The sequence below is a fragment of the Cibotium barometz genome, chromosome 3 (genome assembly GCF_041138505.1).
Source record: "Cibotium barometz isolate CiBa-2024 chromosome 3, ASM4113850v1, whole genome shotgun sequence".
NCBI classification, from domain to species: Eukaryota; Viridiplantae; Streptophyta; class Polypodiopsida; order Cyatheales; family Cibotiaceae; genus Cibotium; species Cibotium barometz.
The window spans coordinates 68,278,326-68,302,546 of record NC_141048.1 but is presented as its reverse complement, the minus strand read 5'-3'; the positions used below and the strand labels follow the sequence as shown (position 1 = coordinate 68,302,546).

General features: G+C 45.7%; 1 protein-coding gene across 1 annotated transcript in view; it reads left to right on the top strand.

Moving 5' to 3' along the window:
• Positions 1 to 24,221, top strand: part of LOC147640455 (uncharacterized) — an 84,791-nt gene that overhangs the window by 41,737 nt on the left and 18,833 nt on the right. Inside the window, exons 6-7 of the mRNA XM_086780816.1 lie at positions 26 to 173; positions 22,687 to 22,848. Coding sequence (XP_086636942.1) covers positions 26 to 173; positions 22,687 to 22,848 — 310 coding nt within the window. The remainder of the gene's footprint in view (positions 1 to 25; positions 174 to 22,686; positions 22,849 to 24,221) is intronic.

Here is a 24,221-nt window from a genome sequence, read left to right as displayed (position 1 = left end):
CAGTTCCTTTGTGGGTCTGGTGCAGAGTTTTTGAAGTCCGACTGGTGCTTACTGGTCCATCCCCTTGTGAGCTAGTTGATGTTAAAATATGCTTGACTTTCAGAAGTTTTGTGAAGCTTCCTTCAGGGTCTGTATTTTGCTCAACACAAGACTTAGAGGTCGTGCGACCGCAGGTGGGTATTTCTGAGTCTTATGTCTGTTCGAAATGTTCTTTTGTAAAGAACTAAATATTGGCAATTTGGTAGATAGCTTACATCCATATGATTTCAAAAAGACTATAGTCTTCCTAATATATTACCAGAATGTTTGAATTGTATTTGCAATGGATATTCTTGCTTTAATGGAGGAACATGAATGGAGAGTAGTGATGAGGCATGACGTGTGGTCCAGAATGAGACCAGATAGTTTTGGTCATATTTTGAAAGCTCGAGAGGTACGGGCTGTGTAGGGATGAGGTATGACGTGTGATTGAGAATGAGACCTGCTAGTTTTGATCTTATTTTGAAAGCTCAAGGTAGGGGCTGAGACAGTCAAAAACATCCTTTCAAAGGTTGGGTTTCTTTTTGGTTTTGAAAGTTTGAATTAGGAAATGAGACACTGCAAGGGCCATGGCTGCAAACCCTAAAACATAAAAGTAACGTGCATGCAAAAAACGTCATGAAGAGGAAGAAGATGAAGAGACGTCTCAAAGAGACTCTAGCATGGCGTACTTAGTTTAACCACCCAACCATTATATATACGAGTGACCACGGGCGTCCATACTCCCGCGCCGCCTTGTTTCCCTACTTATACCCCCGTGCTACACATCACTGGGTCTTTTGGCCTACAATCATCACCCATGTACGTTACCCATTCACACCTAATCTCATAAGTGGTGACGTGCATTCATGTGCCGCCATTACACCTCGAGCATGTCCAATGCTTTGCCAGCGTGTCGCATGCTTTTCTTGTATGTAATTATAAGGGTTGTAACACAGTCTCTTCCCCTTTTAGGACTCATTGTCCTTGATGACAAACAACTGGAAATTTCAAAGAGTACGATATGATTAGCTTGATCGGAAACAAGACCAATCAATTCACTTTCAATCACTTCATGTCTCTAGGTTTGCCTTGAGACTCCAAAATCCCTGTATCCTTTCAAGCTTCTTAGAAAAGAAAGAAAAGATATATTAACGTCTACGGAAGGCCAGATTGGCCTTATGAGACAAATCTGTATACAACAAGTCCATATCCTGAGTATCATGGAAAGAAAAACTGAAATGAAAAGCTAATCCTAGTCATATGCAGCTGTATGAGACAAATCTGTATACAACAAGTCCATATCCTGAGTATCATGGAAAGAAAAACTGAAATGAAAAGCTCACTATGCAGTCTGTAACCGCTCCCTACAGGAGGCCTGAAAAATTGGAAGATAAAAGACACATTTTTTAGATCACTTAACTAATACAAACAATGGACAATACTTGCAACATTAAAACTGAAAATGACAAAGAACACTTGACACCATCACTGGGGCCGGAAAGGACCGTCCCCTCCCTTAATACAGTTGTATTTCTTGGAGTATTTATATGTACAAGTGTTCACAGGTCCAAAGCCAGATTTCTCCATAACAAGGAGTGAGTACAACTGGAAAACAATAAGATTTTGTCGATGAAGAATCAGTTGTCGGAGTAGACCAAGTCATAGGCCGTTTCCCACCTTCACTGGGTGAACACCTACCCTCACTGGTTGTCACCATTTGGTCAGCTCTTTGTACAAGTTTCATGAAAGGGAGATTTCGTCCATTACATGTGCACATGCATTTATGACTGCATGCATAAACTTGTTTTCACATGATTTGTTTGCATGTGTTTGTCTGTTTTGCCGTGCCAATACACTGGACAGGGATGCCCCTAGTGTACCGTGGGAGTGTTGCTTGCTGACACATTGGTGTGGTGTGTGAACAGGTGGTAAGTATTACTGTTTTGGCCCTTTTAAAATGTAAAATCCATAAGCTATGGTTAACTTTAATATTTATAAGCTAATGTGTTCACACACATTTTAAAAAGGGGCTGGACATTTTCTTTTAATGGTGTCCATAAGTGTTAAATTGATATTAAGGCTTTATAACCTTTTAAAAAAGTATTGCATGGAACATTGGTAATTATTCCCCACGTGGGTGGTGACTGTACTTTTTCTCTCCATCGCCTCTTGTCCCTATCTTCCTGGGAAAGGACAGCAAGAGTGCATGGAAGATGTTTCAGGAGAGACAGCCTGGTACTCCAATTACTGCACGTGAGGCATGGCATACTTATGCTAGAGAGCTATATGATGCACCAAGACAGTCCCCCCACCCCCCCTCCACTGGGAGCTAGACCGGCTAGCAGCACCTTTTTTACTATGCGGATGGTGCTAGATGCAATAGACAGGTTACAGAATGGAAAGGCACAGGATCATGATGGGCTAGTTGGAGAGCACTTCTCATATGCACGAGACACTTTGGCTCCGCTCATCGTACATGTGTTTAATCGTGCCATTTGGGAGGGTTTTCCGACAAGCTGGACAGAGCATATCATTGTACCACTCTTTAAGAGTGGGGACCCCATGGTACCAGGCAACTACACCCATCTTGTTATATGTTGATGATATTGTTCTAATCTCGGACTCTCCGGAGGGATTACAGAGACACTTGGATGCATTACAGGCTTTCTGTGCGGATAGAGATCTGACAGTGAACCTTGGAAAAACCAAGGTTATGGTGTTTAACACCACACATGCATGGGTGACGAGATCAGAGCCTCAGTTCACTTTCCGAGGTGAGCCGGTAGAGTACGTCAGGTCATATGTCTACTTGGGAGTTACTTTCACAGGACCGCGTTTCTCCCTGAAGGAGGCAGCAGCAGCTAGATTAGCTCGAGGGCATGCAGCCTTGGGTGCACTTGAGAGGCAGTGTGCACACATACAGTTTCAGGAGCCATGCACCAAATTGTGGCTATTTGATACGCTTGTCACACCGACCCTCTTGTACGGAGCTCCAATTTGGGGGCCTAGTATACATCACAGATCTCAAAGAGGGACATATGAGAGATGGAGGCAAATGGAGAGACCACTGATTATGATGATTGCTCGCATGATTCGGAGCAAATCATCAGTACCACATGAGATTGTTCGGACTGAGCTGGGTGCTCCACCAGTAGTAACCGAGGCCCTATTCCAGGCAGTTACCTTTTTACAGCGGCTATGGGAGCTCCCTCAGTAGAGGTACTCCCGCTTGGCATTGACCTCATCCATATAGTTGGCACAGGATGGAGATACTCATTGCTGGTACGCTCAGATGAGATCATGGTTTGACCTACATGGTTTGCGGATAGAGGCACTACCACCCTTTCAGTACAGTCTGGATTGTCCATTTTTGGATCTCACCCGCTAAGAGCACAACCGCATGATCAGGATGGATATCATCAAAGTGGACACAGAGAGGACATGGACTAGCCCCCTTGAGCCCTTAGGCACGAAAATGGCTCATTACAAGAGCCAATTTCTACACCTCTCACCAGATGATTTTATCACCCGCCCGGCGTACATGGATGTACACCTATCACATGGGATAGGTTGTGCCATTGGACAGATCCAAACCTCATCACACCAGCTGCGGATTGAGACAGGGTGATATGTGCATCAGATCTTGTGTGACCGCATATTATGAGATCCGAGGGAGATATCACTGCCTCTTCCGAGAGGGTTTTGGGCCGTTACGCAGGGTCATGGAGTTTGAGGATCAGAGATGCCTGGGATTGTTTCTACTTGAGCTCAGGAGACATAGAGAGACCCTCTTGGCAGACAGGAGGCCGAGCCATGATGTACCTAGACAGAGGACCCTGACAGATTTTTTCTTCGGCACCAGCACCAGCAACCTAGCCCACACACCTCCTGATACCTCCTCCATTGGGCCATCAGGGCATCGACCACGCTCCCAGGGAGTCACCACTGATAGAGTAGTTATCTTATGTCGTGCTCGTCGGCCACGCCCACTAGGATCCCGACCACGGCATCCTCACCATCGCGACATCAGAGCCATTATTACTCGGCATCGGAGGCGCCTACCTCGCTTCTACGACCTCTCCATTCTAGACAGCCCCATGGCGGAGATACTTGATCTAAGGAGATGGCATCACTTCAACTGATCAGCATACATGGATCTACCTGATATACATTTTTCAGTATTTTCCAGTATTTTCTACTCAGTATCATCTCGGAGTCTTACAGTTCTGTTCTTATAACTGTAGGACAATCAGTTTATTGTACTTTTTAGTCTCATTTAGTTGTTCTCCTCTCCATCGCTTGGTACCCGCCTCCAATCTGTACCCGCCTGCTGCCCACCTGAATTGTACCTGCTGCCCATGTGCTGTACGGCTTCTGTACTTGCTCCAGTGTGCTGTACTTACCCTGTACCTGCCTACAAACAGCACGTGTATCTGTTGTACCTGAATTGTACATGCTGCCCATGTGCTGAATCTGCTGATTGTACTTGTTGCAAGTACTATACCTGCCCTGTACTTGACTGATTGTACCTGTTGCAAGTACTGTACCTGCCCTGTACCATGCTGCAAGTATTGTACTTGCTTGCAAATTGCATGTGTACTTGTTGTACTTGAATTGTACTTGAACTGTACTTTAACTATACCATGCCTGTACTTGCTATACCAAGACTTGTACTTATTGTACTAGGTGGACCTGATTGCATGGTGATAGGATTGCATCTCCTTTGACCCCTACTACAAGCTACACCAGGTGCCTTGTGTTTCTTATTTGTGTAAAACTAAAATTTGCTAAATTAAGTTCAAAGATTTCTTTAAGTTTTGTGCAGAGCAGGAATAAAGCATGTTTATGCTAGCCATGCTTAGGAAGCTTTCCTAGTGTGGTTAGTTTTTCCCTGAGTGGTAGTGCTAACCGCGCCCTCAAAACTTTTGGGAGCCAGTGAAGGATAGACACACTAGGGAATCTGGGAGCAAAGCTTATCTGGGAGAACCAGGCAATGTTCCCTCTGTGGTGTACCCCTTTGCATGTGCTAGTACGGGCGTGCTTGTTGGTACACGGTCCCGGAAGACCAGTGAAAGGCAGGTGTGCACCCAGTGAAGGGGGGAGCGTGCTTGTGATTTGGGACTTCTTCGACTGGCCAGACTTCATCGACAAGTATTCTATTGTTTGAGTTGTATTCAATCCATGTGAGGAGAAATCTGGCCTATTGGCCCGTGACACTTGTACATATAAATACTCCAAGAAATACAAGTGTATTGAGGGGGAGGCCGGCCCTTTCCAGCCCTAGTGCTGGTGTTAAGTATTATTGGTCATTTTCAGTATTAATGTTGCTAATAATGTCCATTGATTGTATTTAGTTAAGTGCTCTAAAAATGTGTATTTTGTCTTCCAATTTGTAGGCCTCCAGTAGGGAGCGGTGACATTAGTATCAGAGCCCAGTCGTCTCTCTTTCTTTTCTTTTCTTTTTTTTTTTTCAGAAAGGAGACTTCTATTAAGTATGAAAATTTTTTACAAAATGAAGATTTCACACCAAGCAAGGTGGAGATCTCAACCAATCAGGAGTCTTGTGCTGCCAATAGGGTCCTGAATGAGAGGATGTGAAAAAGATACCAATGTCCCACTCTCATAAACTGGCCGCGCTTCTTCTCTGCGGCCCTCGAAGATCCTTGGATTCTGGCTCAGGTAGCCATAATGGTGTGAATAATATCACTCCAAATCCTGCAAAGACATTGAGAAACATATTCCAAGCTAAGATGCTAGCAATAATCTTCCAAGAGCTGTCTAACCTTTGTGCTGGAGGGACAAAGTGTGAAAGTGGCAAATCCTGAAGACAATACTGCCGAGCAACTCCTTGCCTAACCATAATGGCCAAGCTCCTGTCAGTCCCCTCGAATCTCAGCTGAGGCCCAGACTGTGTCAACCAAATGATAGAGCGAAAAGAAATGATAGCATCCCTCTTAATCCTACCGAAGAGGTGTGCAATCGTAGACCAAACCCTTTGTGCTTCCCTGCATTCCCATAAACAATGGTAAACTGACACTGAAACTCCTGCACATCTAGGGCATGCTAGGCAAGCATGAGTAACAGACCTTCACTGATTGGTTGCCAGAACACCATGAAGAGAAACCCAGATAAAGGAGGAAATTTGTGGCTTCCTATAAGAATGCCACAATCTCCGCCAAAATATCTTCAGAATGTCAGTTGAAATGCCATAAGATCCCCAATGGGGTCTAAGAGTAGGGACACTCTGAATGTGTCCCAAGATAATATGTCTGGCATTCCGCACTATATAACTGAAAAAAGACATGCTTTTCAAAGGGTTACAAGCATCCTTCCACTCCCACTCACCGGGGTCCCAATGCAAATGTCTGATAGGGCAGCCACCATACAACCAAAGGCTAACACTCTCTGTGATCATCCCCGGGGGGGGGGGGGGGGGGGGGGGGGGGGGGGTTCAACAAAGACGTGCTTCCCTAACCTGCCAACAACTCTGAACAACTCTGATTGGACGAATCTGGGGGCCCTCAATAAGGTCCTGCATGTCACATCTCTCGAGCTGCCATCCATCCTGTATAGAAAAAAGACCGGTACATCATTCTCCCTAGGCAAGGGGAGACCCATAACCTGAAGAGGAACACCTGTCCCAGAAAAAATCCCAAACCAAGAATGATGATGGCCTTCCAAGAAAGATCCAGTAATCCAGTGGTTGAGAATGGCTGCATCAATCTGTGCAATCCTCCGGCTAGAGCCTCTCAAATGCTACGTGAAATCTAATCTCTGCACCTCGGTGAGGCTCTAAAGCCTCTTCCAAGCCAGCACTGTGGGGCATAGGGCCTCCCAGCCAATCCAAAGAATATGCATAGCTGCCCCAAGAGGCCTACCATGCACATTAAAGATCAAATCATTCCACAGAATGGGTTGCCGGTTAGCTTCCTCCACTGAACGCGGGGGGATGTGTACCAAAAACTCCTCAGCAGTCCCAGGCCCATAAGAGGGACCTAACTAGGGGGGATGAAGGGGAGCGGTGAACTGCATCCGAAAAAATAAAGCGTGAGTTGAGAGTCCAGTCACCTCCGCGAACAGGGACACAGTTCATGATTTGTTGCATGAGAAAGTCATTCCACTGCTCAGTGCCTGGAAGAAAGCCCCTAACAACAAGCTTACAAAGCAAAAGCCTTACATTGCACCTCAGGGTCAATGATATTCAATCCCCCTTTCTGCTTAGGTCTGATAATGGTTTCCCAAGCAACTCTGGCCTTGGTGTGTGCATTTCCATCAAGCCCTGACCAAAGAAAGTTCCAAATAAGGCGACGAAGCTGGCCAATGCAGCCCTTATGAAAAATCCAGCACGAAGCGATAAACCAAGCCGTGGCTAGCAAAACTTGGTTAACCACCAAAGCTCTAGAGGCCAAGTTGAGCTTCCTCCTACACCAGTGATGAAGTTTGCTTTTAATGCTTAATATCATTGGAGCAAACTGTTGTGCAGGGGAGATGTCAACGCCCACCTGACAACCAAGGTATCTGGCAGAGCATCCTCTCTCAATCCAAGTAAAACCAACATCTGTACCCTAATCTGCAAGAGGAATCCAAAAACCAACCGACTTATGCCAATTGATAGTAGCTTCTGCTGCTAAACAAAAGGCCTCCAAGGCTGTCCGGAAAGCACATAAACAAGCATGTGAAGCCTCAAGGAACAACGCCATATCATCTACTAACTCAGAGTCCAAAACTCTTCCTCCGTGCATAAAGGTAGCGTGAGACCCATAACACCAGGGGCAGCTCGAAGAAACCTGCTCATAGCCTCAGCTACAATGAGGTACAATAAAGGGGCAAGGGGACAGCCCTGCCTCACTGAACGGGAAATCTGAAAACGCTCGCCGCGCCCCCCACAAGCTAAAACAGTGCTATGAGTCTCCCTGTATAGGTAGGACACCCCTCTGATCCAGTTTTGGGAAAACCCCATGTGTGCCATAGTGCCCTCCAAAAAATGCCAATCCACTCTGTCATAAGGTTTTTCAAAATCAAGTAAAAGAATGCCAAGAGGCTGCTGACTAGACTTTGCCCACTCGACAGCTTCCCAGAAAGAAAAGATGTTATCAAATATACTCCTTCCTTGGAGGAACCCATTCTGTGTATCATGGATAGTCCTTTGGAGAATCGTCTGCAACCTTATACTCAAGGCTTTAGCTAAGATTTTATATGCAGATCCAAGGAGGGTGATGGGCCTCCATTGCTTGATGTCAATCTTGTCCCCACTCTTGGGGATAAGGTGAATCAGCCCCTCCGTGAGGTATGGCGGCATCATACCCGACAACCACATTTCCTGAAGGGCAACAGTGATAGCATCTCCAATATGATCCCAAAAAAGAATAAAGAAGGCAGGAGAAAGACCATCATCCCCTGGGCATGAACCACTAGAAAGAGCATGCAGTGTGTGAAGGAATTCATCCTTTGAGAAAGGGGCATTCAGGGAAGAATATGGGCATGCACTCCCAAACTTTTTGCCATGCCACATCTCTCTGAGGAGAGGGTACCTCTGCAGTCAACAAAGACCGATAAAAATATGAAGCAATACCCCTCACCTTATCAGGCTCAATTTGAACCTCACCCTGTGAATCCTGCAAGTACCTCACAGAATCCCTGTTATGGGAAGGCCTATGTGCTGAGAAAAACTCTTTGTTGCATCTGCCACCCATCTGAGTCCAAAAAGCCTCGTTCGCATGAAACGCGAACTCAGCCCTCCTGGCCATGGCCAATTGTAGCTCTGCTCTAACTGTGGTCAAGAGGTCTGTAATCCAAGATGCATGTGGATGCTTTTCATGTTCCCTCTGAAGAGCAGCAATCCTACACCTAATAGCTCTCTCCTTGTCCAGAGCCTCCTTCTTCTTGGACAAGGCAGCGCTATGATAATGATGGCTGGTCCTCTCAAGAGCCAGTGCAATATTATGACGAGGATCAGGACTGTCACAAGATCTCAATATCTCTCTGATCTTAAGAGAGATGTTAGCATCTAGATAAAGAGAGTCAGGGATACGGACACGGGGAGAGGCCGAGCGATCCCCAGGCTCCCTGAGACACAAAACAATGGGGCAATGATCAGATTTGGTGGTGCCAGGCATAATAGCAATGGTGCCTGCTCTGTCCAAGGACCAATAATCCACATAAAACCTGTCCAGACGTGCAAAGATGCTCTCATCCCCGCTCCTACGGTTATGCCAAGAGAAAGATAAGGAGTTTGGCCTTCTCTGGAAGTCATCCTCAATCCAGCAATCCCTGCCAAAAAAAGAAAGCATGAACCTCTCCCATGAGGTTCGCTCCAAAGGGTGTAAACCCCCTTCGCGTCCACCCTACTTGTTAGAAGGTTGTTCAACCATATTAAAATCTCCTCCCATTGTCCAATGATTAACCTGGGGAATGACATTTGTAATGGTGTCCCAAAAGGCCACCCTTTCACCTCTCATGTTAGGAGCATAGATATTCAAGATTCCCAATTTCTGACCCTCATGCATGATCAAGATCCACTGCGCTCTAGCAGGGATGATAACACCGTGCCCAATAACATGAGGCATAACAGATGCTGCCACTGAAATGCAAACACCCCGTCTAGTCCCAACTGCCGAGGACCAGAAGGTGTGGCCAGAAAGCATCTTACTAGTTTTGCCACATTGAGATCTATCCAATTTGTGTTCCTGCAACAAAAGTGCATCCATAGACCCTTCTGGAACAGCAGGGTGAAGCTGGTCCTTCAGAAGGCGCTTCCTACCACGGGTGGCAAGTCCTCCAAAGCCCTGAACATTCCATGAGACGATTCTCATGGAAGAGAAGAGGGTTTGACCCCCGATCTAAGAAGACGATGGGCAGCCTGAGGACGTCTCTCATAATGCTGGAGGACGGGATAATCCACGGGGCAAAGTCCACTGACATGCCCTTGTCCGAGGCCCTGCAGAGTACTTGCATATGTACGAGAAACCTGTTCGCCTTGCGGGGTATCAAGGGCAATGGCATCATGTTGAAAATCCTGCAATACATGATCCCCACTGCGTTGAACATCTTGCATATTGCCCCCTCCTAGTAGAGAGGACTCAACAAAACCATGCTGATCTGAGATATCATCTCTTTGCAAAGATGCATCAGCTGACACATCCCTCTGACCAGAAACATCATCTATCTGTACATGATCCGAGGAAGCCTTTCCATCAATCGCACCAGGGGGGCGGGCGTGAGAGACAGCTCGCCACACCTGGCGGACTGAAGGATGGGAAGGAACCAAGGGAGGTGGCACCTGAGAAGCACGCTTGCGAGGCCTCCTGTGACCCCGAGCCCGAGGGCAATCTCGAGCAAAGTGACCTTGTTGGTGACAAACCCGGCACTGGTCGGGTTTACCTGCAATATCCATACGTTGCGTCAAAGGGCCACAAGGGCCTGGAAGCAAAACATAGTCCTCAAAGAGCTCAATGTCACGGGCAAGAACCATGACCTTGGGGACAACATCTGCCGAGGCAGTGACCACCTGGGCAGAAGATGTCGCAAGGCGTGGAGGGGGGGCACTTGAAGAACCAGCCCAAAGGTGGACTCGATGGCCTCTAACATAGGCCAATATGCGTGAGGAAGATCTGGGAATCTGAGAGTAATCGGGAAACAGTTCCGGTCTTCCTCAATAGGGTCAAAATAGCTGGAGTAAGGAAGAAATAATATCTTCCTCGGGCCCAATGGCAAAGGGCTGCCCTTCAAAACCTCTAGAGGCTGCGTCCTCAGAATCAAAATCCACTTGGAAGAAACGTCTTCCAAGCAACCTGACATCTCGAAAGTGTGAGGCGAGGTCAGAGGGCAAAGCCGCTAGGACCCAATCCTGAGCCTGGAGACGGGAAGGGTGAGATCCAAAGATTTTGGCAATGAGGGTCGTTTTGAAGTCTTTCTCGATTTCGGCGTAGAGGACCGTGAGCTCGGCTTCGGAGAAAACAATGGTTCGCCCGGTCGAGGGAGATTCATTAGCCATGATGCTAATTGAAGAAAAAGTCCGACTTGAATCTGAACCAAGGGGAAGGGGCAGGCAAGGAGGCGGAGGAAAGGAAGGGAGGGTGGAAAAGGGGAAAAACAGAGTGAAGCAAGGGGAAGGGAAGAGGGTTGGACACACAGGAGAAGAAGGACGGGGGAGGCCAGCGCAGCAAAGGCTGCGTAGAATGGAGGAGGCAGAGGAAGGAGGGGAGGCGGAGAGAGGAGGGGAGGCGAACAAGGAGAGCAGGAGGGGAAGGGGCGCAGACTAGAGACAGCAGTGGGAGGAAGAGGGGCGGGTAGAAGCAGGGGCAAACAGCGGGGGAGGAAGGAGGGGGGGCAGAGGAAGAATGGGGGGCGACACAGTCGACAGAGGTGGGGGTTCGGGGAGCTCGCAGGTCCATCGTCTCTCTTTCTCAAGAGGAGACACGGTGTTTTGAGATTGGAAGCATACTCGGACACTTGACTCAATGGATAGCCAAGGCAATCCTTTGGAGGTGCCAGATTCAAGAGGTCAATCAAGTGCTTCACGTGATTCTCATGCATTGCTTGGAAGGCAAGCCTCTTGAGAGAGGTATGACAATGCATTCATGGGACAGCCATCTTGTGAAAAAGAGCCTATGCATGAGGATGAGGGCTGAATTGGAGCACATGAAGAAGCTTTTGCAGGCAAAGGAGCAAGAATTGAAATTTCTGCATGAAGACCCCCATGTACAAAGTGTCATTGAAGCAAGGAAAGCTGATGCTATGGTGGATATGACCTTTGACTCCATGGTTCGTGAAGTGGGCAAGAAGCCAAGGGAGTCGGCACTCTCCTATCTCATCCGCAAGGGTGATCTCAAGGAAGGAGAGGATAGAGAGCTAGTATTCAAGAATCCACCTCGTTTGAAGCAGGGAGACCCAACATCTTAACGGTTGAGGTCTTTTATACACAAGGAAGAGGTATCAATCACTTCTTGCCATGCATCTACTTCTCATGGGACAGGAGGCAACAAGTATGTGCATGTTGGAGCTAGTGGGCGACATGATGGCCTTGTGCATGGAGAGAGTGGTTGGCATGCAAGCCGAAAGACTTTGCCCATTGAGTTGTCTCGTGGTGAGACATTGCATCATTTGGAGAGGTCACATATATGGATAAGGGAAAGAGAAAAAGAGAAGAACATGTACCACATCCCAAGAAGCTCAAGGAGTTCAAGGCAAGGGATAAGTCCGTGAAATTTGATGCCTTTCATGGAGAGTATGATGCCTCTAAGGTGCTAGCTTTTGTGGCACAGTTTGACATTGAGGACTTCAGTGAGAAGTCCAAAATTCGTCATGCAAGCATGTTCTTGAAGGGGACAGCTGCCCATTGGTGGATCACTGAAAAGACCACCAAAGATCCCATTTGCACTTGGAAAGAGTTTAAGGACAGATTTTATGCCCAATTCTTGCCTCCTAATGCGGAGCAAACTCTCACCCAAAAGTGGGATAGACTTGAGCTAAAAGTGTGCAGTAGTATGTCAATAAGTTTTGGAAAGTGTTGCTTGAGGTAACTCTCTTTATGCAACTCTCGGAGGATGAAAGAAAGAGGAAGTTTCGCTCCGGATTGCAACGAGCTTATCGTTCGGGCATTGAATTGCACCCAAAACACACTCTTCAGCAGCTCATAGCATCTGCTCTTGCTATGGAGCAATTGGTGCTTAAAATTAAGCAAGATCAGGGAGGTTCCAAGGGTAAAGAGAGGGTTGTCCCAAACTTGCAAAAAGGTGGACAACCACCTAAAAAGAGCTTTCAGGAAGCCCAAAAGGGTGGTAAAGTTGAAAGAACCCCATCCAAAGAGACTACATCAAAGAAGAACAAATTTGGCTTGATCCCCGAGCAAAGGGAGCAATATGCCAAAGAGGGGAAATGCTTTTCTTGTGGTAGAACAGAGCATATGTTCAGGCATGCACATTTGTCTTTGGTGGCAACCAGCTTATCATTCGGGCATTGAATCACACCCAAAACACACTCTTCAGTAGCTCATAGCATCTGCTCTTGCTACGGAGCAATTGGTGCTTAAAGTTAAGCAAGATCAGGGAGGTTCCAAGGGCAAAGAGAAGGCTGTCCCAAACCTGCAAAAAGGTGGACAGCCACCTAAAAAGAGCTTTCAGGAAGCCCAAAAGGGTGGTAAAGCTGAAAGAACCCCATCCAAAGACACTACATCAAAGAAGAACAAATTTGGCTTGACCCCCGAGCAAAAGGAGCAATATGCCAAAGAGGGGAAATGCTTTTCTTGTGGTAGAAAAGAGCGTATGTTTAGGCAATGTCCTACCCACAAGCAAAAGCATGAAGACAAGCCACCAAAGGCAAATGTGCATGCCATACCCGATGTGCAGGGTACCACTGAGCATGATGGCAAAGAGAGAGTGGTATGCAAAGCTTGGGAACAAATCAAGGATCAACCCGCTCTATTCATGTTTGATGATTGTGCAAGAGATAATTTCATCTCTACCCAGATGGCAGCCGTCTTGGGCATAGAGATTAGGGACATGGCACCCCAAATTGAAGTAGAGGCAGCTTTTGTTGGCAAAGAGGTGCACGTCACGCCTCTTATTGGAAAGTTGCGCATTTATATACAGGGTTATTTGGATCATGAGCATTTCTTGATTGTCCCAGTCATGTATTACTTGGCAAGCCTTGGCATCATCGGCTTGAGCCTCACAAAGAATATAAAACCAACAGGATCACATTTATGCATAGAGGCCACATGCATGTTATTGATGCGGGCAAGGAAGGGGATTCCATCCTAGTTGTATCTCACATCCAAATTAATTAGGCAATGAAAAAGAGTCTTTCCGCGTACTTGGTTTTTGTTCGTGACAAAATTGAACAAAGTAATGTGAATGTGGATGTATGGACTCAAGGTAGGCTGAATTTTCTTAATGCATATAAAGATTGTTTTGCCGATGCATTGCTAGGAGAACTACCACCTGAGAGGCCCGAGGATCATCGCATAGATCTTATGCCAGGTAGTTCCCCACCTAACAAACCCACATATCGTCTGAGTGCTGCACAACAAGAGGAGATTATGAAGCAGGTTAATGAGCTCTTAGAAAAGGGTTTGGTTCAGCCAAGCTCCTTACCCTTTTGCTCTCCTGTGCTTCTTGTGCAAAAGAAGGAGACCTTGTGTTTCTTATTTGTGTAAAACTAAAATTTACTAAATTAAGTTCAAAGATTTTTTTAAGTTTTGTGGAGAGTAGGAATAAAGCATGTTTATGCTAGCCATGCTCAGGAAGCTTTCCAAGTGTGGTTAATTTTTCCCTGAGTGGTAGTGCTAACCGGCTCCTCAAAAGTTCTGAGAGCCAGTGAAGGTTAGACACACTAGGGAATCTGGGAGCAAGGCTTATCTGGGAGAACCAAGCAATGTTCTCTCCGCAGTGTACCCCTTTGCCTGTGCTAGTACGGGCGTGCTTGTTGGTGCACGCTCTCCCCTTCACTGGGTGCACACCTGCCTTGCACTGGTCTTCCGGGACCGTGCACCAACAGGCACGCCCGTACTAGCACAGGCAAAGGGGTACACTGTGGAGAGAACATTGCTTGGTTCTCCCAGATAAGCCTTGCTCCCAGATTTCCTAGTGTGTCTAACCTTCACTGGCTCTCAGAACTTTTGAGGGGGCGGTTAGCACCACTCAGGGAAAAATTAACCACACTGGAAAGCTTCCTGAGCATGGCTAGCATAAACATGCTTTATTCCTACTCTGCACAAAACTTTAAGAAATCTTTGAACTTAATTTAGTAAATTTTAGTTTTACACAAATAAGAAACACAAGGCACCTAGTGTAGCTTGTAGCAACGGTCAAAGGAGATGCAATCCTATCACCATGCAATTAGGTCCACCTACTACATCAAGTACAGGCCTGGTACAACAAGTACAAGCTTGGGACTTCTTCGACTGACCAGACTTTCTCGACAAGTACTCTATTGTTTGAGTTGTATTCACTCCATGTGAGGAGAAATTTGGCCTATTGGCCGGTGACACTTGTACATATAAATACTCCAAGAAATACAAATATATTGAGGGGGGGGGCCGGCCCTTTTCGGCCCCAGTGCTGGTGTCAAGTATTATTGGTCATTTTCAGTATTAATGTTGCTAATAATGTCCATTGATGGTATTTAGTTAAGTGCTCTAAAAATGTGTATTTTGTCTACTGAATTGTAGGCCTCCAGTAGGGAGCGGTTACACTGGTCTTCCGAGACCGTGCACTAACAGGCACGCCCGTACCAACGCTTGGCGAGGTGAAGCACTGGCGGGAGTAATACCTGGTGCTCCCGAGTCAGCTTTGCTCCCAGTTTTCCTCATATCCAAATGACTTTCACTGGCTTCTCTAAATGTGAGGGCACGGTCAGGGTAATGGTGCGAAAAGTCGCCATTCCGGTGGCCTTACTTGGTGAAGGCAACAGGGTGATGTTTTGCCTGAAAAGACTTGTAAAACAACATTTAATTTTAATAATACTTAAATCTGAAAATACAGGAATAAGTACCTGACAAGGATTCAGGTTCAGATCTCAGGAGAGAAGTTCTTTCTCTTCTAATGTACTTCAATACTGTAGGTAGGTACAAGAGCTGCAGCAGATGCTGGGCAGTAGGCAGGTACAAAGAACTGCACCCGGGTACAACAGTAGGTACAATCGGGTACAGCACTTGCAGGTATAGTCGGGTACATGCTACAGGTACAGTGGGGTACAAACTACAGGTACAGTCGGGTACAGCTACATGTATAGTCGGGTACAGCTTTCCAAAGGTGGCAGCTAGGCAGGTTGGAGGAGATGGGTTCAGTGCAACTGGTGGGTTCAATCATCCAGGCGAGTACAGGGCTGCCTACTCTCTATCAACCACCCCCCCTCCCCCACACTAACCACCCACGTGTGGGGAAGAAATATTTCTCCATGCAATACATGTTGTAAATATTATTATTAAATCTTAATAATATTGGGCACCCACATTAAATCAAGTGTCCGCCAATGTTTTAAATGTGTTAACACCCAACCTTATCAACATTAAGGTTTACATTACTTAATGGATTTTACATTTGAAAAGACCAAAAAGGGTAATACTTACCACTTGTTCACACGGTACACCAACTCATCAGTAGACAGCACATCCACGGTACATTGGGGGCGTCCTCGTCCAGTGTACCGGCACGACATAGCAGGCAAACACACGAAAACAAATTTATGCATGCAAACATAAATGCATGTGCACATGTAATGGACGAAATCTCCCTTTCATGAAACTTGTACAAGGATTTCTTGTCGGGCACAAAACTGGCGCGACAGAAATGTGAAGTTCTGGTTTTCCTATGGAGTGAGAGTCCCGTAGGCAAAACACAAGTCCTGGCTCGGCCTTCGTATGGAGTGACAATCCCATAGACAAGGTCGGCACAAATATCAGTCCTACCATGGACTGACAGTCCCATGGATAAGACGCAATCCTTGTCATACACGGGTGGTAGTAAACAGCCTCCTGTCCATATGGCACAATGCTGATCACACACAGGTGGCACAATGCTGGTTCCCGTCCATGTGACACCAAATGACTGACCCTTTCACATGGGGCACTGGCCTGGCCACATGTGAACATGGTACAAATCTGGCCGCTCTATGGAGTGACAGTCCCATAGAAGTGGCTCTAGAAATGGAGATGGACCAAACGGTGACATCTCTCCTGGGCCCCGGCTTCTAAACAGTTGACCTCAACTGAAAAGCCTCAAGATATGTCTGCAAAAGTTGCGGGTAATCAATAAAATAATCCTCATCTACCCACGTTGCATCAATGGGTAAGTAGTTCTTAAATTTCACAAGGTATCTCCTGGAAAGCTTCCCATGTGGTAACTTTCTGTCCTTGTGAAATACAATCTGCTCTGGCTTTAGGATCTCCTCAAGCTCATCAATCTCAGGCGGATCTTCTGTGAAAGGCTCTTCCGGATCTGGCCCCACATACTTCCGCAAAATACTCACGTGAAAAGCATTGTGAATCTTTCAATGATTGGGTAAAGCAAGCTTGTAGGACACTTCATTGATCTTTTCAATCGATTTGAAGGGTCCATAATAGTGAGTAGAAAGCTTTGGATATGATCCCTCTCATCCTTGCCTCTTCCGAAGCCTAGCTTTCTCAAATTTCAGCAATACCCAATCACCTTCCTTGACTTGCATGTTCCTTCTATGCTTGTCTTGTGACCTTGCAATGGCTGTCCGCACGTGAGAGCAAAGGCTACATCCAAGTCACGTACATACTCATCCTTTGTACGAAGGATGGGTGGCAAGATCACTATGCGCCATAAACAATGTCAAATGGGGGCTTTCCCGTGGAGGCATGTACTATGTTACTGTAGGCAAACTCTACAAGTGGAAGATACTTCTCCTAGGCACTCTTTTGATATGCCACATAACATTTCAACAAATGCAACACAGTAGAATTTGCAGCCTCACTTTGATCATGTGTTTGGAGGTGATAAGCAGATGAGAACTCAAGCTTAGTGCCCATGTTATCAAATAAAGCCCTCCAAAAGAGGCTCGTAGTCCTGGGATCTCTATCCCCAACAATGGACTTAGGCATACCAGGATGCTTGAATATGTGAGCAAGGAAAAGCTTCACCATATGATCAACTTTAATGGTTTTCTTGACGGGCAAAAAGTGAGCTTGCTTTTGCTAAACCTATCAACTATGGCCCAAATAGCATCATTCCCATGTTGGGATCTAGGTAAGTCCATAATGAAGTCTGTAGTAATGCTTTCCCAAGGCTTTGAGGGAAAAGGCAAAGGCTGAAGCAAACCTGGACGCTTTTGCCTATTAAATTTCACCTTTTGACAAGTAATATATGTGCGTACATAAGCCTCAATGTCTTTATGCATGTTTGGCCAAAAGAAATATCTTTCTATCATGCGTGTCGTAGGTAGAAGAGCTCTATGACCAGCATAAGGTAGAGCGTGACATTCCTCCATAACCTTTGGACGCATATCCTTCGCCACACAAAGGCAATTATCCTTCATAAGATACCCTCTTTGATCACATAAGAGACATGCGAGTGACCAGCCATCAAATCAGTCCATATATGGAAAAAATTAGCATCCAAATGATACAAATCACGCATGGTAGATAAGTCCCCATGAGAGGCCACTGAAATTGCAGCAATATAAGGCTTCTTGGACAAAGCATCTGCCAGTACATTCTTCTTTCGTGGAGTATGTACAATCTGAAAATGAAACATCGAAAGAAAGTTTGCCATGCTCCGAGAGCTTTGTTTGAGATAGAAAGTACCTCAAGCTTTGGTGATCTGTCTTGACTACAAATTCAGCCCCAAGAAGATAATGCTTCCATATTTTGTAGGCACGAATTACAGCCAAGAGCTCTTTTTCATAAATGTCCATATGGATCTCGGCATCATGCAATCAATGGCTCTCATAAGCAACTGCATGACCCTCTTGATTTAGGACAGCCCCTATACAATTCCCACATGCATCACATTCCACTGTGAATGGCTTTTGTAAGTCGGGAACAATCAATACGGACCCACAAATGATAGCATTTTTGAGTTGCAAGAAGGCATCTTGCTCATTCGAAGTCCATTGGAAGGTGGCTTTCTTCTTTGTAAGATTATGCAATGGCAAGGCAATCTTAGCGAAATGCCTAATGAATCGTCTACAGTATGAACATAACCCAAGAAAGCTACGCACTGGATGTACATTTTGCAATTTTGGCCAATTTCGAATGGTTCCAATCTTGGTAGGATCCATTTTTACACCTCTTTGGATTCAGTGTGTCCCAAATAGTGTATCTCTGAGAGGAAGAACTCACTTTTCTTAGCATTTATGAGGAGTTTATGCTTTCGCAACTCTTCAAACACTGTAGCTAAACGAGTCTTATGCTTCTCCTCATTCTTAGAGAAAACCAAGATATCATCAAAGAATACACCTGTGAATTTTCGATGGGGTCGAAATATCATGTCCACCATGCGGTTGAATGTTGCCGGGGCATTGGTAAGGCCAAAAAGCATCACCAAAAACTACAATCCGAAAGCTGTCCTGAATGTGTTTTTATGGACATCCTGGGGTACCACAGGAATTTGGTGATAGCCACTCCTTAAGTCTATACGGCTTAAACAAGCTGAGCCATCAAGCTTATCCAAGATGTCAGCTATGTGTGGGATTGGAAACCTATTCTTGATGGTGAGCTTGTTTAGAGCTCGATAATCCACACACATGCGGAAGGATCCATTCTTCTTTTGCACAAGAAGCACAGGTGAACAGAACGGTGAGTAGCTTGGCTGAACCAAACCCTTCTCCAAAAGCTCATTAACTTGCTTCATCATCTCCTCTTGTTGTGCGGCACTCACACGATATGCGGGTTTGTTAGGTGGGGAACTACCTGGCACAAGATCTATGCGATGATTCTCGGGTCTCTAAGGAGGTAGTTCTCCAGGCAATGCATTGGCAAAACAATCTTTATATGCATTAAGAAAATTCAGCCTATCTTGAGTCAATACATCCACATTCACATTACTTTGTTCAATTTTGCAACGAACAAGAACCAAGTACACGAAAGACTCTTTTTGATTGCCTTATTAATTTGGATGTGAGATACAAGTGGGATAGAATCCCCTTCTTTGCCAGCATCAATGACATGCATGGGGCCTTTATGCATAAAGGTGATCCTGTTGGTTTTATATTCTTTGCGGGGCTCAAGCCTATGATGCCAAGGCTAAGCAAGCAAAACATCACATCCATTGAGAGGGGCAATCAAGAAATGCTCATGATCCAAATAACCATCTATATGTATGTGCAATTTGCCAATAAGAGGAGTCACCTGTACCTCTTTGCCAACAAAAGCAGCCTCTGCCTCAATTTGGGGTCCCGTGTCCCCAATCTCTATGTCCAAGGCGGCTGACCTTAGTTGACCTCCATCTAACTAAAACAACTCCCAACTGACACAGAATTGGCTGGAAACTGCCTCCGAAATCCTCCACTAGTCCCCAATCATAAAATTGTCCTCCAGATTCTTCTATTGTCCTCAAGCATCATCTGATCTTACATCCACATCCCCAGGACCTCCCTGGATTCCTTGTTGATCCTTTTGCTGACACTCACCTGCTAAAAACTACCTCAGCAATCTAACACAGAACCGGCTGACTCAGAAGCCTCTACTGAAACAGAACCTTCCTCAAGTGTCCTCCGACATCCGCAGGCCGTCAGGCAGCCTCAAATTGATCAAGATATCACCCTATAAGCTCTCTGCTAACTACAGTTGACACTCAGCTGCCTCAAAACTGACACTCTCAAGGATGACTAAACTAACACAGCCGAAGTAGGTTTTCTCTCCATTGTGTCAGCTGACACCTCTAGACCCTCAAATCATTCAAACCACACAAAGACCCATCACAATGGATACTCAACTGACACACAACTGACTCAAAACCCTCTCTTCTCAACTGACACATACTGAGTCAACACCGACCCAAAATCAGATTCCCAGTCTTCAGACTTACACACACAGGAGCTTCATCTCCATAAATTCAATCATAAAAGACTGAGTCATCACAACCAAAACATCAAAACAAAAGATGAGACCCAAACTCTCTGTATGCTTCAGATAAACCACAAAACACTTCACTGTCTCAACAGCCTTGAGACATGAGCACCAACATAAGAAGAAAACACAAAACTCAAGGATTCCCCTCAGGTGAACCTAGGCAACACAGCTTTAAACTCTGATTACACTGTCACACATGATAGGCCTTTCCACACAAAAACAACACTCGGCTGACAAGAAGGTAGCAACAATTGAGAAGAAACTGATGTGAATCAAGTCTAACGGATTTCAGCTCCTCAAAGATCCAAGGACACACTCTTCCTTCAAGACTCTCTGGCCTCAAGCTCTCCCTTCGCTTTGATCCAACCAATCTTTCTCACACTGCACTGTCCTCTTCTCTGAAAACTTGGAAAAAATAGCAGGAACTCCAGCTTGCAACAAACTGATTTGCAAGAGCCCACTCAACTACAGTCTCTCACTTGGTAGTCTCTGGAGCCACACTCTCGATGAGTCACACTGAAAACTTCACCCAATTCTCCTCCTCCTAGCTGTCGTTGCCTCGCTTTCCTTCTAGAACCTGTCCCCTGCTTCCTTTGTTCATTCACACTTTCCATTTTCATTTCGTGCACCTGCTCTTATCCACTTCGCCATGCGTCGCCTTTCGCCACCTTGGATCCATCATACATTATCATATGTACATTTTATTCATCTTTACACCATGCTTGGGAGGGGCTCAGGATTCTCCTCACACCGTTTCAGAAGAGGTAGTGGAACCTCCCCTTGATCTCATAGTATACCGGGCATCGGCGTATATAGTGGGCTTTTGTCTTAGCCTTTGTATGACAAAGTTAGCATATCCTATCCTCTAGTGGAGCTGCCTCCGGCCCATATCTGGTTGTCTCCACTCTCAACTGATTGGATGAGGTGTGGATTTGTCCAATCGCACATCGCACCCCAAATGACATATGTTTGTCCATGTAGCGTGGGCGTATGATGAAACCGTCCTATGTCAAGCAAAGAAGATGATCTCTGACGAAGGCCATCTTTGTCCCTAGGGGTCGAGTCTCACAATGTCCTTCCTAATGACCCTATTCAGCTCTGTGCGGCTGAGAGCAAAGGCGGGGGCCTCTATGTTGTACTAAAACGGGGGGGAGTGCCCCTATCTGCATGCCATGTATACTGAACCAAGTGCTCACCTATGCATACCAGCACTGTGTGTCTCCATCTAGTGCCAGCTGTCTCGAGGACTCTAGGGCAAGACGGGGGTATCTATTTGGTGGGAGCTCCCATAATGTATGCCATGTGCCAATACGTCATTGCCTGGAATAGAGCCTCTATCATGATCGGTGTAGCCCCCATCTCCGCTCGCACAATCTCAGGTGGCACTAATGGCCTACTCCTAATCATGTGCGAGATCATCATCACTAGGGGCCTCTCCATCGGCTTCCACCCATCATATACCTCTTCCGTATCTGTCTTGGCTGGCTCCCCCCTCCCGTCTCCTCTTGTGGTACACACTGGACCCCAGGTGTGAGCTCCATACAATAGTGCAGGTGTGACTAGTGTGTCAAATCGCCAGAGCTTTGCCCTTGGCTCATGAAACTGTATCTGTGAGCACTGCCTCGAGAGTCGAGTGAGCCGAGGGCTGCATAGCTACGCATCAATCTGGTTTCGGCTGCCTTCTTCATAACCTTGGTATTCTTAAGGTTGACAGTGAGGTCCCGGTCCTCGCAAAAGGCCCGTAATGCATCCAAATGTGTCTGTAGCCCCTTGGTGAGTCCGAGATAAGGACAATGTCGTCTGCATACAATTGGATAGGTATCAAGACTCGTGCCAATCGTGCTTCTGGTCCTTCTTGTCTGTCTATGTAGTCAGATATCTCATCAATGTATAGCCCGAATATATAGAGACAGAGAGAGAAAGAAAGAAAGTTATATCAAACGTCTACAAAAGGCCAAATTGGCCTATGAGACCGAAGTGTTACAATGTTTCCATGATATATCTCATCGTAGATAGTACAAAAATGAAATGAACTGAATGTAAAAGGCTAATAGCTGGGTACAACGATATAGCTAAGTGATAGATGACGTAATGTACAGAGCTAATGGACAATATTGTTGTTTGAATAGGTATCATACTTGAGATATGGAGTGATGGTACGGCATATAATAGATAACAAGAGCCCCATATATGGGCACAACATGGAATCTCTGCATGAAGGGGATGCTTCATTTTCACTTACTGTGATGGGTATGGAGAGGACCTCGATGCAACCAGTATTTCATCTAGAGGTGCACACTGCTGTATTTTTAATTCTTTTTATGACAATCTAGACTTTTTTCAGTTATTTAGGCAATGTTTTTATGCATGTGGAAAAGTTTACTCTCACAGGCAGTAATTTCAAAGAGAGAGAGAGAGAGAAAGAAAGAAAAGAAAGATATATTAAGCATCTACTAAAGACCCAATGGGCCTATGAGACCAAAGTGGTACAATAATGGCCATGGCATATCTCATCATGGAATGGAAAATAAAACAGAATGAAAACATAAATATAGCTCTCTCACTGGGGTGATGTTTTAGAAGACCGTCAATAGCCATGGTGATTTGGGCTCTAAACTGCAACACGTGATACAAAAGAACATGGTGTGCCAACACTTGGAACTCTCCCGTTAGGCCTAATAGAAGAGCTTGACCACACCTGGCTGTGCTTACATCAATCTACCCAAAGACACCCCCTTGCTCTAAGCAGGGTATGACATGGAATGATCTCATTCCAAAATGTAGGGTGATCTCAACCAATATGGGGCACAAGGGTGCCAAGAAAGTCCTGTGGGGATCATTGAGAAAAAGATTCCTTGATCCCACCCCCTTTTGCAAACAATGTGCTTTGCTTGCACAGTTCTAGATGGTCCCTGTATATGAGCCATGTGCCCATAAGAGTGAATAATATCTCCCCATATAGTACAATGCACTAAGTGTCGTGTATTTGTGTGCCCTCAATAGCCTTTGTGCATCTTGCCCTCCAAATCTACCAAGCTATGATATTGGCAATGAGCTCCCAAGTAGTATCAATCTTTTGCAGAGGTGGTCTATACTGTGTATAAGGAATATCTTGTAGCATGCAACGTTGGGTCACAACTCTGCATTTCATTATGGCGGTGTCCATATCCGTGCCCTCAAAAAATATTTGTGGACCAGAGTGAGTGAGCCAAGCAATAGCACCCCAAGTAACATAAATGGTATCTCTCCTCAATCTGCACATAAGCTGAACTATAGAGCCTAGCATTACAGATAGTGTAGCTGAAAAAAGATTGACTCTTCATAGGATTGGTTGCATCAATCCACTCCCACTCACCAGGATCCCAATGAATATATTTGATATGACATCCACCATACAACCATAAGCACCAAGACTCATGGGTCACAATATCAGGCGGAGGGTCAATATGCGAGTGCTTTCCTGAGCGACTAACTACTCTCACTCGATGAAGGGCAGTTCCAAGAATAATCTCCTACGTGTAACATTTCAACAATCTCCATCCTGGATGGATAGAATAAAAAATATGATCTCCCTCCTCATCTTGATCCAGCAAGGCTAACACACGTAATGGCACTCTTGTCCTGGAGAAATCTCCCATCCACCTAGGATGATGTTGATCATGAA